The sequence below is a fragment of the Sparus aurata genome, chromosome 7 (assembly GCF_900880675.1).
Source record: "Sparus aurata chromosome 7, fSpaAur1.1, whole genome shotgun sequence".
Classification (NCBI taxonomy): Eukaryota; Metazoa; Chordata; class Actinopteri; order Spariformes; family Sparidae; genus Sparus; species Sparus aurata.
The window spans coordinates 28,513,922-28,530,274 of record NC_044193.1 but is presented as its reverse complement, the minus strand read 5'-3'; the positions used below and the strand labels follow the sequence as shown (position 1 = coordinate 28,530,274).

The 16,353-nt window shown below is 39.4% G+C and overlaps 1 protein-coding gene across 1 annotated transcript in view; it reads left to right on the top strand.

Annotated features, from left to right (window-relative positions):
• LOC115585245 (copine-9-like) overlaps positions 1-16,353 on the top strand; it is a 97,974-nt gene that overhangs the window by 69,565 nt on the left and 12,056 nt on the right. The window contains exons 13-19 of the mRNA XM_030423482.1: positions 1,884-1,937; positions 2,175-2,236; positions 2,652-2,698; positions 5,674-5,855; positions 8,261-8,388; positions 14,349-14,451; positions 15,219-15,276. Of these exons, the coding sequence (XP_030279342.1) occupies positions 1,884-1,937; positions 2,175-2,236; positions 2,652-2,698; positions 5,674-5,855; positions 8,261-8,388; positions 14,349-14,451; positions 15,219-15,276 (634 nt within the window). The remainder of the gene's footprint in view (positions 1-1,883; positions 1,938-2,174; positions 2,237-2,651; positions 2,699-5,673; positions 5,856-8,260; positions 8,389-14,348; positions 14,452-15,218; positions 15,277-16,353) is intronic.

The following is a 16,353-nucleotide window of genomic DNA, read 5'->3' as shown; positions in this document are numbered from 1 at the left end:
AGAGGACCCGAGCATGAGGATGACAAAGATACCACCCTATATATAAATATATATGTATATATATATATATAGATATATATATATATATATATATATATATATATATATATATATATATATATATTGACAAGGACAGAGAGTACCATGTTTGTTGGGCCTCGCATTACACAAGGCCAAGTTAAGGAGTGTTTAACAACAATAAAAGGGGGATTTAGGTTAAATTTGGCTATCAATAATAATTAATTATTATTTGGGACAATTATTAATTATGATAAATGATATGATCCAATTTGCATTAGATCACCTTGAAGAAGGGAAAAGTCTCATAAAAATGTACTGAACTGTTTATAACTCTGGTTAATGATTAACTTAATAACTACAACCAAATTTACCATAACAGCTAGTAATTGTTGGGGGATTTTGGAGTTCTTGACAGTGTAGAGGTTGGCAACATTCACTCTTGTACAATATTAAATGGACAGTAAGAAGGTTCAAGGTCTTTTATTTAACACAAAGATGGAAACACACAATCTAACATGTACTATATACAAGTGTGTGTTTGTGTGTGTGTGTTTGTGTGTGTGTGTGTTTGTGTGTGTGTTTGTGTGTGTGTGTGTGTGTGTGTGTGAGTGCCTGGCAGAACAAAGAAACAATGGCGGTCAATGATATCACACGTGGGTGTGATATGCTCTAGCCTCAAGGAATGTGTGTGCCTGTGAGCGTGTGTGTGACGTGGTGCCAGGTTATAGAAGATGGTTAGTAGCATGCAGAGATCCTGAGTCTGTGTGAAGCATAATTCGACTAATGTCCAATTAGCCGTCTAGGAAAGCAAACTACCAATAACTTGACTTGAGGTCACAGTAACACCAAAACATTGAACAAACACATACATTGAACACATCACATCAACCAGAGTTTAAAGTCCTGTACTTAGCCTTGCTATGGTTTGCTTTCTAAGCCCAGTTCAACGTTACCAGTCTTTGACGATAAGGTGCTGGTGGTTTCAGGAGAAAGTCTGGGCTCCAATGTTGAACAAGCTGTTCTTGCTGTGCAAGGTTTGATGAAAGTCAGCAGAGGAGGAAACTGGTTGTTCCTTTCCTTTGTGAGGATAGCAATTTGGTTCTAACCTGCTTGGAGTTCCTCAGATCCTCAGGTTGGCAGGACCTTGTGTCGCTGCAGTGAGGAGAAGTTATTTGGGCCTGCTGCCAATGCAGCTTGCAGCTCTCCACAGCTTGCTGGGCCCAGAAGAAGGGATCTTGAAGGCAGGCAGCCCTGTGGGGGGAGGTGGAGAGGAGCCCTTGAAGATCCGAAGTTGAAGCAGTTGAGGGCGTTGAGTGAGAGAGGGAGAACAATGAATGCTCTGGGGTTTCTAACTACCTGATCAGCGGGGGGTCCTGTTTCAATTTTTAAAAGAGTATAAAGCTGATTTTGGATATATCTATATCTGTCAGGATACATCCTACAACAAGCTAGTTAGCCTGATTGCCATTGTTAGAACATTATTACAACATCAGCCACCCAGCCGACTAACTGGCTACAATGCTGTCAGAATTGATGGGATATTACCAACTGTTTTTATTACCTGGATGTATGGATGGATGGATGGATGGATGAGTAGATGGATGGATGGATCGATGGGTGGGTGGGTGGGTGGGTGGATGGATGGTTTAATCTCTTTATCTCTCAGAATCCAATTTTATCTTCTATCGTCTCTATATAGACACAGTTAAACCTAATATCAGTTTCAATTCATGAGCCTCCAGTATTACCAGGGATCTGATGAATTATTCATCTTCATTATTAACCATCATTCGGGGGTATGAAGTGCTTTTTACAAGTACCCTCTCCACCACTAACATACTTTTTTCCCCTATTGCCGGCAGGTTTTAAATCCCAAGAAGAAAGGCAAAAAGAAGAAATACATCAATTCTGGCACTGTAAGTCCACCCACCTCTCCCATATCATTTTCGTCTATAATGGTATTTTATGTTATCTAACATATTTGAATAGGTATCAGCACCTCTTACATCTGTTTCTTTCTCATGGACTCCATTTGCTGTCTGGCCACCTGTTCGTCTTTTTCTTTCCTGTCTACCTGGCCCCGGTCCCTTTCCTGTGTATCACTCTGTATGTGTAACGGTGTGTGTTTGTGTGTGTGTGTGCGTGTTTGCCAGGTAACTCTGCTGTCCTTCAAAGTGGAGTCCGAGTATACCTTTGTGGATTTCATCCGAGGAGGGTGAGTGGAATAATAATTGGCCTGCTCTCACAGTGAGCACCAATAGCGGCTACTTTGGTTATTTGTGTTTGTGTTTGTGTGTGTGTGTGTGTGTGTGTGTGTGTGTTTGGAGCTATCTGAAGATACCAGGTTGATTTTCCCAAAAGCTTTTGTGAGCATCACACAGAGTTCGTATTTGCATTGGTAAATGATCTCATTGCAAATACCTAATTTATTCAGTTCATTCACTTTTAATTACTGGTTCCATTTCTTTACCTAATTAGACCTTCAAGATGGCGAAGGGAATATTGTCCCACCATACTAATTAGCAACCGAACTCATACAATGTGTTGGTGTGTATGTGTGTTGGAGATATTAAGACGTGTTATGCTCTTTGTTGTTTTCCTCTCTTTGATTGTCACGTTCTTTGCAACAGAACACAACTGAACTTCACAGTGGCTATAGACTTCACCGCATCCAATGGTAGGTCACTTGTTGGTGTGTTTTAGATACATGCCTTGTCTTGGATGTATCACTATTTATTGTGGTGTGCATGCGTATGTTATAAGACTACACTGGCTCCCTTCCATTGCATCAAAAAACAGATATACCAGATGTGATCTCATGAACACATAAACAAGAAGCTCACAGCTTGCAGAATGGCTGTATGAACTGCCAGTGATGAATCAGCTGTCTTCCATAACTAATGCTAAAGGAATACCTTGACATTTTGGAATAATGCTCCATTATGCATTATTAATGAAGTGCCTCAGTTGTTTTTCAGTTTGCATACTGATTAGGCAAACAAGAAACAGTGTCTTAATTAGTAAGATTTGGAGGTGTTGTTGTCTGTGTGAGGTAGTTCTGAGAAAGCTAATAATCCTATGTTTCTCAAAATGCTGTACTATTTCTTTTTTTAACTATTAAATTGATAATTTTGTGTACCCCTTAACACTGCTGATGTAAACTAGTCGCTTAATCTGGGATTCATCTGATCTGATTTAATGTAAAATCAAGTATGCATTTAACAAACAAAAAACAAAAATAAACATACCTGTACTGTATTTGGTGTTGTCAGTTCAGATGTAGAGCCCAACCTGGCAAGCTAACTGTCCTAACCTGGTTTAGTAGGTATTTGTGGTAGGTGTTTTTTAAATAGTGTCGTTCCAGAGACGTCTACAGTGTGGTGTACCACAAGGTAATTTATTGGGCCCATTCATGTTTTATTTTTTGAAAGACCGGAAACATTTTGAGACACTTTATGCAGATGACAGCACCAACCTAATCCAAAAACGTTGGGACGCTGTGTAAATGAAACAAATAAACAGAATGCAATAATTTGCAAACCAACTGTGTTTACCACTAACGTGTTACAAAGCGCTCCTGAGCCCATGTGTTGATCTATTAAATACAATCACGTATTTCTCAAAGTGGTGAACCCTGCACCCTCCTTGCTTGAGAACGACTGAGCCTTTCAGGGATGCTCCTGTTATACCATTATGATACTATCACTTTTTACCTTTCACAGTATTTTGTTGCCTCTGTCCCAGCTTGTTTGAAACATGTCACCGGCATCACATATGAATATACAAATTATTTTCTCAAAAATAATTTGTGTGTATGAGGTAAAAAATTTAATTGTAATAAGCAGCAGACACCCTGTGCACAGCAGAGCTTCTCCTCTGGGTGCAGTCGGTACAGGGAAAACCACAGTGGTTCAAAAAATCAATATAGTATAAAAATATAATATGATGATATAATAAAACAGGAAGGCAAACAACAAGTTCGCTCCTTGTTGTTCTTGATGTAGTTGACATTAAAATAGTGTCAGTCATATCTTCTCTATCCACATTAAATATATATTCTTTGTAGTGTAATTGTACGGAAAAAAGGCAATCACATTTCCTTTTTTTTTTATTTTACACAGCATCCAAACAAAAATATGATTTAGTTTAGTTTAGTTGTTCTTTAATGTGCAAATCAGTTGTGTTTTAAAAAAATACATGACTGGCCATGTTGCATAATTGGCTCTCGTTGAGAAATGATTAGAAGCTGGTCCAATGCAATGGCAGGAAGGTAAGCAATTCTATTGAATATTGTTATGAGTCATTCATCAAGGACTAACTGTAAGAAAGTTGATTTTTGAGTCTCATTCCCAACTTATCAAATGCTGACCCTGATTACAGCTCTGTTCTACAACCATTTCAAAGAATCAGAATTTGATGAGTTGGGGGTTAGGGTTAGGGTACCTTTAAAGGTGCTATATGTAGCAACTGTTCATCACAACTTCATGCTCAGATTAAATGGGGGCAGATATAAAAAAAGAGAGTTGGGGCGTCTACCCTGATTGTGAGACACACGGAAATACACAGTTGTTAGCATTAACAGCTATTTATTTGCCAGCCTAGAGAAACGTTGCATGATCAGCATCAAACTTAATCTCTTTAACTTGCAAGAGCCGTCTCCAGCAGTGAACGGCAACGTAAATGTTAAATCTTGTTTTACTTTTTTCTATCGCAACATAGTGTCTTCCTGGGAGTGCTCGGTGGTGGTGTTGGTGGTGTTGGTGATGGGGATAATGGTTGCTTTTCAAGAGCTTAAGCCATTGTTGAGTCTACTGCTCCCTTCATGTCTCTGACACAACTTTAAAAGCAAAATTCTTTCATACAGCTCCTTTAAGAAGCTTAACCAGTTTTTGGTGCTCAAGAGACTTCCAAGTCAGTGTGTTTTGCACCTTCACCCCACTTTCTAAATGTGCCCTCCAATTGTATAACTTGCTGTTGTCTCGTAACTGTATTTTTCCTCATCTGAAACGATTCAAAATGACACTTGAGTTCAGTATTTTCAGTTCATACAGGCAGAGGTCTAGCATTTGAAAAGCACTTGACCCCTTTTCCCTCTAAAATGCATGATGACCTTTATTCATTTTCCATGGTCGTTACAGTTGTGCAGCTGTCTTGAATAGATTGTTACATTTGGGCTCTTATTTTCACGCAGCTAGCAAGTGCAGTCGACCGTGTGGGCTGCACAGGGCGCGGTGAATGTGCTTGGTATTTTCATGGCCAGAGGAGCGCGGTACACCTGCGGCGCTGTTGGAAGCTAGATGGGATTAGGAGGAATACATTATCAGTAGGTGTGTTAGGAGCAGGCATTTATCGTGGCTAATCAAATCATCCCCTGCCTTTCATTTCTTATAAAGCAGGGCACTCATTTCATAATAGAGGAAAGAGTCCAGACCTGCTTATCCCAAGGGCAGAAGTCAGAGTTGGTATTCAGTCAGATTTGCCTTGTTACCATGTGTGCAAGAACAATTCCACTGTTTAAAATATAGCAATTGCACAAGCCACTTTGTATTTTTGCAGGTAAAAAGCCACACAGAAGGAAGGAGCAAACATATCATCCTTCACTTTATTATATTGTCAATGTGTGTGTGTGATATTTTTTTTTGTTCTTCCAAGGTAACCCGTCCCAGCCCACCTCCCTCCACTATATGAGTCCCTACCAGATGAATGCATATGCCATGGCCCTGAAAGCAGTGGGTGAGATTATCCAGGACTATGACAGCGACAAGCTATTTCCTGCCTATGGCTTCGGGGCTAAGCTGCCCCCCGACGGCAAAATCTCCCACGCCTTCCCACTGGTAAGAGACACACACAGACAGATGATCTGAATTCACACATACAGGACACACACCTGTACACAGTTCACATAGCAGGGTGCGGCTTGGACCAGGGAGGAGCTGCGACAACAGCTGTTCGCTTGAGTTGAGAAGTTGGCTCATCAGCCCGCCAGCAGGGGTCTCCTAGCATCCCCTCGACTTCCTCCTCACATCCTCCTCAGGGATCAGGGCGAGCAGTCAAAAACCGCTGGATGCTAAGCTGAAGTGAAGCCAACTCTGTCCGTGTGTTATCAAAATGAGTCTATCTGAGTTATTTAAAATAAAGTCAGACAAAGCCGAAAGCCTGCGTTACAGAACGCCTGAAGAAGAAGAAGAAGAAGAAGAAGTGATAATGTGACAAATTGAAGGAGAGGCAGTAATTCTAGTTTATTCAAATAGTCAGTTTTATTTAAATTCAAGAGTGCTCATCAACATTCATGCATGTACCCCTAAGGTCCTAACAAAAGTTCAATGCATTTCCTACCTTATAAAAAAAATGCAAATGCTTTTTTTTTTTTATATATATTTTGGGGGAAGAGCAATGCATAGTCTTAGTCTTTCCCCCCTGAAGGTGTCACCAGTGTTATTTCAGCTCAAGCTTGGTGAGTTTGAGTTCTTAAGAGCATCAAGAAGTGGGCACACAATATATAAAGTCATTTACCAAGCATGAAGGATCTTTTCTTGACTCAGAGTGACATACCTACAGCTTCCATTTGGACCTCCCTCTCTTTCTTTTATACTGCTCTTGGGAGTCCCTGCACTTTATGGAAGTACTAAAACGCTAAACCACAGGAGTTTAAAAAAAAAAAAGCTTTTATGAGCACCTTTGAACTTTATCACTTTAATATGTATTATAGCTTTCTTGAGTCTTAAATCCTCGTCAGTGCCCCCTAGAGTTCACACTGATGTTTATGCCCACTACATGAACAACTTTGAAAATCCGTGAACTTACCAACCTATTGTACTTGCATGAACTATCCATAATGTGTGAGCAAGTAACCAGTGTTGCCCTCCGTGGACAAAGAAATATACCTGGAAAATGTCATCTGATACTATTCTTACAGTAGGCTTTGGAGAAGAGAATAATTCACTCTAATTTGACAGTAACCTCTTGAGTTTCCTGTCGATGTTCTGTTTACAGTACACATGGACATTATAAATTGTAAACAGTGTATCAGGCAATGGTAAATTAAATGCAGATAGAATTAATATTTTCCCTTATATCAGCAGCATATTGAATATTCAATACATATATGGAGATTCAATGTCACATATTTCTGCATTAAACTGTCCAAAAATTAAAAGAGCCTTGCTATATTTATATTTAATCAGTTGTTAATAATTATTAATAATTATAATCGTTTTGGCAAACAAGGTGAGGACTCAAATGCAGACACACACGGGAGGCAGGAATAGGGAAACAAAACAAAAACTTTATTTAAACAAAAGCTGACTTTGCAAAAACAACAAGGAATCCAAAAAGCAAATAAATGAAAACGTAAGAAACAAAAATCAGAAACATACCATCTGGGAGACACTGGAGGAGAAAACAGGGTGGCATCATGGGGGAGAATGAACTGACCAAGATGTGAGGGATATAAATATCCATATACACACACTAGTGAGGGGATCCGGTACAGGTGAAGTGAGACGGGAAAAGGACAGGTGAGGGGAAGGAACGGAAAAGCAAGACGCGACACATGAGGGCACATTTTCAAATTAAAACAGGAAACAAGAGAAGATAAAAGACTGGGATCATGACATTAGCAGTGTTGGTTGTTTAGCAAAACATCAGCCCCCACAATCCTGTGCAACTTTACAAAATCATTAAAGCAACATAATGTAGAAATTCAGTTAGCATTTTGTGCAATTTGGCGCCCCCCACAGTTTCTGAGTGCAACAACACTGTCCTAAATACAAATCCCAGGTCTGTATCAGTTTGTCAGATGTAGTGTAGGTGCTAACTACAAACAAAACTCACAGTTGAAAACATGTGTGTTGAAGTAAACATGTGTGTAACGCTGTGATCCTGCCTTCTCACTGAAGTGACACAGAGCAGAGACAAGTGATAGAGACAGAGACCACCATTCACCCTGTTACAAGACACTGTACCATCAAAATGACTTTGAAGCTGATCATTTCTGGTAAAAAAAAAGTTACGTAATGTTGCTTTAAACTAGTCTTTGATTTTCATTGTTTTGATTGAGCGACTTGTAGAAGCAGTAATGAGATGCTGCGTGTTTAATTATCTTTGGAGGAACTAGTTATGTGCGCCGATGTGCCTTGTTTATTCCACTGACCTGTTCATAAGAATGCTTTTTAAACGTGGTGTATGCATGTGTTTACACTGTGCGCTTTATTAATGAGCTGTCTGCTGCCTGTTGCAGGGCGGGGAAGACGAGAGTCCAAACTGTGTGGGCATAGAGGGGGTCCTGGAGGCTTACTTCCAGAGCCTGAGGACCGTGCAGCTGTACGGACCCACCAATTTTGCACCCGTCATCAACAAAGTGGCAAAGTAAGTCTGAATGTGTGTGTGTGTGTGTCTCCTTGTGTATGCGTGTTAGATAGAGTGAGTGTACAATTATAAAATGTTGTTTTCTTTCAATCAAGCCCTAAGATTTTTTTTTCTTTTTTTCTCCATTTTCATATGTACAGGCCTCGATCAAAGTGTATTAGAGGTGTGACTCACAAGAAGCTTTTTCACCAAATAACAGGTTTTATGTTATTTATGAAGCAGCGGGGAGGCAAGTCACCATGTACCGGATTACATGGGTTACAGCTTCCCATCTAATAAAGCTAATAATCAGTTAAATCGCGGCATCACATTTGGGTAGGAACATTTAAAAAGTCAATTTGGGGAAAAGGGTTTGATTTAGATTTGGTTTATTTGTGTGCTTTAATTTCTAGTTTAGTTTGGAACCCGGAGGTTGAGCTCCAGAAATGCTTTATGAAAAGACATCTGGCAATCAAAGACTGCCTGCTGACATTTTCCTTGTATGCTAACGAATTATCGACCTACTTGGTGTTCAAGAGAGATTTCTGAATTCTTAAAATGTACTAATCTTTATTTTATCACTTTATCTGTTCACTTCATCACTGAAAAAACTGAGCATGATTTATTCAGGGTAACATCACTTTATTTATATATTATGTAGAGACAAGTCTAAAAAAAACAAGTTGAAAGTGACGATGGGGCGCTTTTATATTGAATGTCATTTATGTCTTGAGCCCATGAAACCTTCTTTAGAAACACTTTGAAATATGAATGAAAGACTGAGAAAGCACAGAAATTGAGACTTGGGATAAACTTACTTGCATGATAGTTTTAAATTGTTTTGTATATTTTTAGATCTGAGATTTTGGCTGTATTTGTGTGTTTATATAGTGAAATCATTATTTTTTTTAACCTTAAATTTTAACCGTAAAAAAATCTATAATGACATTTTGAATGCTCACTAAATATGTCTGTGACACTTTTCCAGCCCATTCTCACATCTAACAGGTCAAATGCAGCAGCCTCAGTGGCCCTGTGTTTTAAGTTTGATGCTGTGAGTACAGTACAGTTCCTTTCAGTACCCCTCTAGTGCAGAAGTATAAAAAGGAAGTCACGGGGTGGTTGGATTGGTCATACACTGTGTCAGAGGAGCAAGGTGGATTTGCTTTTAAGTTACGTTTCATAAGCTGACATGCATAAAGTACGCTCATATTTTAGTCTAAAATAACAATGTTGAGTCACAGTTACTTATATTTACTAACCTTTCACGAGTGATAAACTTAGGCCACTTATGTTACTGCTTGCATGAACTAAGTTAGGAGTCTGAACATAGTTATGTTAAACAAAACTATGATCTTTACCTAAACCTAACCCAGTATTTTTTCTGCCTAGTCCTGACCGAACTGCAACCATTTGCAAACATAAATAACAGTCCAAAAGTTATAACGTGTCTCAGTGTGTGCTTGCCAGCAAGCTATGTGTTGAAAGTCTATCCAGACATTGCTAGAGAGGAAGGTAGAGCGCCATAGTCTGAAACTTAAACCGGCTGTAAGTATTGTCGTCGTTTTTAGCTGACTTCCTGTCCCTTTTGCGGTTAGCCACCCCCTCCATGAATGTGCAGCGGTAATCATCAGACACAGCAGCAAACGGGTGGAGAGCAGACAGGACCGCCTCTTTATGGAGTTCTCTGTCCTAATTGGATAAAGTGGGCAGGGATACTCAAACATTTATTTATCTCGATTACGGAGGAGGGGGAGAGACATGTGCCACCGACCAAACACCTTATACCAGTGATTACAGTTAATATAGGACTAGATTAAAATGATATCACTTACAGCAGCTTGAAGGCCACTGACCAAGCTGCCATGTTTGATGAGTTGGGGGTGAGAATGTTAAATTTTCTGGATCTTGGCAGCTTTATAAGGTTTTAAACTGTCATAATAATCCATCTCAAACTTATAGTTTGCTGACAGAAAGGACACCAAGCATGTGGGGTGGGGGGCGGTTGAAAAGGTCATAAGTCAAGACAAAAATAAAAGTCTGCAAGACAGGACCAAAATGAACCTGGACTCCATTGACACCTATAGATAATAGAATAGATAGAGAGATACACCGTCTCAGAGAACTGTGGCATAAACAAATGTTACATCACAATATTCAGGTGTTATAATAACATTTAGGATCTGAGATGCATAAAAGAGAGTAGCTGACTAACTCAAAACAGATACATCAAGGGAATGTTTCCAAATGAAGTTTGCAGTCTCAATTATTCCAGTCCCGGTAGACACTGTGCACAGTGCAAAGTACAAAAATACAGTTTCGCTAAATTCAAAACTGACTCGGGGGAGGATTATCCGTCTTGAGAATCTGGTCTGATCTGGTCTGATAGCAGTTTGAAAAAGAAAGAAACATTGTGCAAAGGTAGACAGCGACAATGGATACACAGATGGAAGGTGCTCGGAAATGTTTGTATTTTCGTTGAGGTTCGTAACAGGACAAACACATAACAGCAATGAAATCATGGTCCAATATTCAAAATAAAACATAAAGGTGAATCAAGCCGACGCAGGAGTAAGCAGGATGTACACATGGGGTGTCCTCATGATCCAGAACAGATAAATGTGGACTAAGGTGGGGAAAGTGTTCGTAATGGCTAATAGGGCATACATTTCTGTGCAACATTATCTATGTGAGTATGGAAATTTGATTTGTCCATCAGCCATATTGAAAGGTGTCTGTATGAAGAGATTATTCTTAAATCAGTTCCAGCTATTCTTTAAAGAGAAACTGTATTCACTTTTGGCATCAGATTTTTTTGGGAGAAAGTTGTAAACCAGATTCGTCATTCATTAAAATTCAGGTCAGTCATTTAGACAGAGGGGAGCTGTATAGACTCCAAGTGGGGGTTGGATGAATAAAGCCCTATTCGCACAGGACTAGTATTACCTGGGGACCTTGTGTGATTTAGAAATTATCCCACCACGTCTGTGTTTTGTGCGGCGCATTTGCACGGGATAAACAAAGTCTGTGTTTTAACTTGAATTTACTGACGTCTTCCCCCGGATATGATGTTAAGGCTGTGCGATGGAGAGAAAGATAGATAGAAAATCCTTACAGCATGCTGCCATGCATGTAATCTATCTAATCATCTTTCGAGATTTCGCTCTTCTGATGGATTTGAGCTTGCTGTTTCTGCGAATGGGTCTTCATGCTGTGTACCTAGATGAGCCTCCTGAATTTGCACCCAAAATGCTGTCAAAACTTTCATTTGTAATTGCCAACGCAGCCTCCATAATTCTCGACCGGGGAAAAACACAAAAAACCTTAAAAAAAAAACAAAAAACAACAACCCCCAATCAAAGAGATGCCGATTCGCACGGGACTAAGATTACCACATGACCTCTGTGTTTGGCGAAATATGGTAGGTAATTTGTGGTGGAATTCCTACTTTACAAAGTACGAACATGGCAGATTCACACAGGATTAAGATCAGAGACGACCTCCGCAATTATTACAAATGACTAGAAGTCCCTAGGTTATACTAGTCCTGTGCGAATAGGGCTTAAGTCATGCATAGGACTTACCTCAACCCAGAGACCAGGGCTGGTGCCGATTGTGGGGTGTTGACCTGGCAGGCCTTCATGTGGGTTGCTAGTGCTAGGTGAGCCCAGGTGTGAATGATGTTTTAAGCTGTCTGGGGATGGAATTCATTACATAATTGTACGTGAGGGATAGGTAATGTCGTAGGCCACCCCCTCTGTTCAAAGACAGTCGTTCCAGTTTGACACAGACAGATTATTTTACTCCTCTTATTTTGCCTAAAACTATTTCATCAGAGCATTTACAAATGATTCAAAGAACACTAGATATTTTTTTTATGATTGGCCCCCATCATTTTAAGAGAAAGGGAGATAATTAGAAAAAACCTCAGAACCATAACCGGCTACTAGTACTCATACTGACTGTCCATTGACTGACCAAGGAGGAGGAGGAGCTGGCCACATGAAGGAACAAACTGATTCATCTCTTTGTCTATTTTTGTAACAGCTAAAACTCTTGATATATGACAGGTTAAAGGTTGATAAAGGGTTAATACAAAACCCAAAGGTTTCTGGATCTGCAGGCAATTCCATGTTTTTGTGGAGAAAAACGTAGATTAACTTGTTTGTTAGACCGGAGTAGTGTTAGACATTTTAGCGTACGTGTCACTGCACAGAATTATCAGTTGTCAGTTTTTTATCCCACGCTGTGTGTGACACCACTGTGTTAAGTGGAGAGAGGCACAGGGGTGGCACCGGTGAGAAAGCAAAACAAGACGACAGAGGTGCTTACACACACACACACACGCACACACACACACACACACAGGCTCATCCGGACATGGGGCTAAAATTCCATACACATACATTTTACACAGATACACATGGAGACATAGACCTGCAGATCAATGTCATGTTCAGACAGGTGGAACAGCTAAGTCGCTGGTATTAGATGCTGTCTCCTTCCAATAAATGCAGAAGCGGCAGGTGAATGACAAACACACACATGCACACACACACACACACACACACACACACATACACACACACACGCCTACGTGTTGAAACAGTACTGCAATCTCATCTGGCATCATATCAAGCCAGAGCTGAAATTCTGCACTGTGGATGTATTATTATTATTATTTATTTATTTTTTTTAAATCCCATGTTGGAAAGGGAATGAAGTGCGCGAGAAAAACAACAAACAAGGTCACATGATTTTCTTCACGCTGTGTTTTTCAGTGCTTGTTATTTTTGAAGGGTCTCTCTTTTTCCTGCTGCAGGCTTCAGGTTCAGGTAGTAAATAACTCAATGTTCTGGTGGCGCGCAAACAGCATCCTCAGATGAAAGGGTAGCCACGGTGTGTGGGAGGGAAACGGATACATTTTAATTGATTTTTTTTTATGTAGCATTGAATCCAAATTGTATTTGATCCCAGAGATTCCAGAGTTACATATTGGTTAGTCATTGTAATAGTATAATTATTTTCTAGCAGGACTATGTAACATTTGAATTGTGCGGATGAATTGTATGTGCTAATGGTCAAGAAGGCCGTTGATAACACAAACTGCTAATAGACAAACAGTGCCTTAACAGTGCTGTACAGTTAAATATATTATAATATTACAATTGATATATAATGGTTGGAATTATTTAATGTTATTGTTCCACTACATTTCTTTTGCTCTATAAAGACAGTGTTGGTGGATTTGGTTTGCAAACAGCCCTGCATCCAGTTTTGCCCTCTGCCACTCGCAATATTGCAACAAAAAAATTCCTCTGCTGCCCAAAATGCATTTTCCATATAAAGCACAATTATGAAAGAGGCATCTGTAAAAATGCTGACAGGACAGCTTGAAGGTCCCTTTTGTAAGACAAGTTCATTTTTGAGTCTGACTCCCAACTCATCAAATGCTGACACATTTTTTTTTTTTTTTTTTTACAAAAGGACCTGTAAACTACAAACAGAGTTAATTATCCCCTGTCAAACTTTTCCTGAGCCAAGAAAAAGCAATTTAAAAAATCTGTGATGTGAAGTCTTTGGGCCAAGCTAGAAACGTTCTGCCATATGCGCCTGGGCAAGTGATTCTTAATGGACTGAATTGGCTCCATCTTTGCATCCAGTATGCAGATTATAATATATCTTTGAATTTTAGCGCAGGGACGACATCATGGGGCCAGAACATTATTCAGGGGTCATTTAGAGGAGAAAAAAAAAAAAAAGGCCATGCAAGCAAATGTCAAAGGGTCAGTTAAAAAAGTCACTGAGTGTCGTACTCCAACCTCGTACAGAAGTCCTGAGGCGTTATGTGTGAGACCATCAGGCAGGTGTGTGCTTTGTGTTTTCTACATCGGCCTGTCACGCAGGAGCACGAGCAGACTGTAAACTCTAACACGGGTCCATTTTCTGTGTGTGCGTCTCTGTTTGTGCACGTTCCCCAGCTGCGCGGCAGAGATTACAGATGGCTCGCAGTACTTTGTCCTGTTGATGATCACAGATGGAGTGATATCTGACATGGTCCAGACCAAAGAGGCTGTGGTCAATGTGAGTAAACATACACACACACACACACACACACACACACACACACTGATGATGGACTGATGGATAAGTGGAGAAGTTCGTGTGGGGCGGGGGGGACTTGTGTGATTTTTCTCCAGAATGATGCCCTCTGTGATGTCTGGTTATTAACAGCTTGGTGTGTCCCAGAACAGCTTTGAGCTGATTGAGAAATAACTATCAGTTTTTCTCTTCCTGATTTAAATCATGGAGGAAATGAAAATACTTTTTTGCACGCATTGTGCGCTCCCTTTGGTGGAGGGATCAATGTTGATTCAATAACCTGTCAAATGAACGTTTGAGAGGTGTCTGATCCAATTAGGTCGGTTCTGAGTGATAAATCTCACAACAGGCAGCGTGGAATATTGAAGGCTTTAGTTGTTTGTCATTTTCTTCCTCTCCTAATTATCTTACAAATGCAGTGTATAATACACTTTGAGGAAGTCTCACAAATGTGCTTTGAATCCTTCAAATCACATCAATCTTCTTTGATGAGTATTCTCCATTCGCACTGCTTTTGATCTTAAGATTTGGAAGATAAAGGTGAGACTGATGTCCCATTAATAGATCGGTTGAAAGTGTAGCATATTGGATGAGGTTAATAGCTTCAACACTGAGAATCAAAATGAGCACGTTTGAATCAATGCTCACTACACCAAAATTATGGAACTTGTTCTGCCAAATATGCCTTAGTGCACCATTAGCATCTAATAAACCAACTGAACTGATTGTGCATCGTGTTTCCTGTACAGGCAGCGTCACTCCCCCTTTCCATAATTATCGTGGGTGTTGGACCAGCTGAGTTTGACGGTGAGTGTTCCATTTTAACGATAGGTCTAAAATGTTTCATGTCAACATGAATAAACATGACACAGAAGAGAAATGTTTTTATTTTTTTTTTTTTTTTTTACAGAAGATTTACAGAGGCAATTTAGCAAAATACGCTGAGAGTAGTTTTATTTAAATCTTTCAAAATTTAAAGGGGCAGTATATAGTTCTTTTTTTTCAAGCAGAAATTCAAACTCAGTATTTTGATATTAGCAATATTAATGAGGTAATAATACCTAATAACACATAACTGAATAAACAAGCTGTTCTCAGAGGAATACTGTTTGAAGCTAGAAAGGTGGCAGGGTCCACCACATATAAACAAATTAAAACAGTATGAAATTGTTTTGTCCTTTAAGGACAGTTTGTTTGTTCAGTTTATTGAGTCATGAAAACAAAGACAGTTAGTAAGTAGGGGTGTGAATCTTCACTGGTCTCACGAGTCGATTCGATTCCGATTATCTAGTCAACGATTCGATTCGATTCGATTCGATTCGATTTGATTCTATGATTCACGATTACTGCACATGCTATGTTTTCATCAAAGGATGCAGGCAGTCATATATCTATCTATATATATATATATATATATATATATATATATATATATTTATATATATATATATATGTATATATATATAAAGAGGGAGTATATATATGTATATATATATATATATAAATATATATATATATATATATATATATATATATATATACTCCCTTTTTATGTTATGTGCTCTGAGAAAGCACAAGCATCACATAAACTGGAACTGCTGTTTACTAGTTAAGAATATGTTAATTGACACATGAAATATGTTTTACTGATGTACATTTTTACCACTGCCTTAATTGGCTGAGCCTATCTATGCGAATAAATATACTCGACTAGCTTGGCTCATTGTGAAATTACCTGGGCTTTGGTTACGTGGTAAAGTGCAGGAGTAACCTTTTCTGTGAAGTGGCTGCGTGACCGGAGCTTTTATCGCGGCTCCAGTGTCTTCAACAGGTGACGAAACCCGGTGTTGTCAACAACAGAGTAATGCCGTAGATTCTTACCGA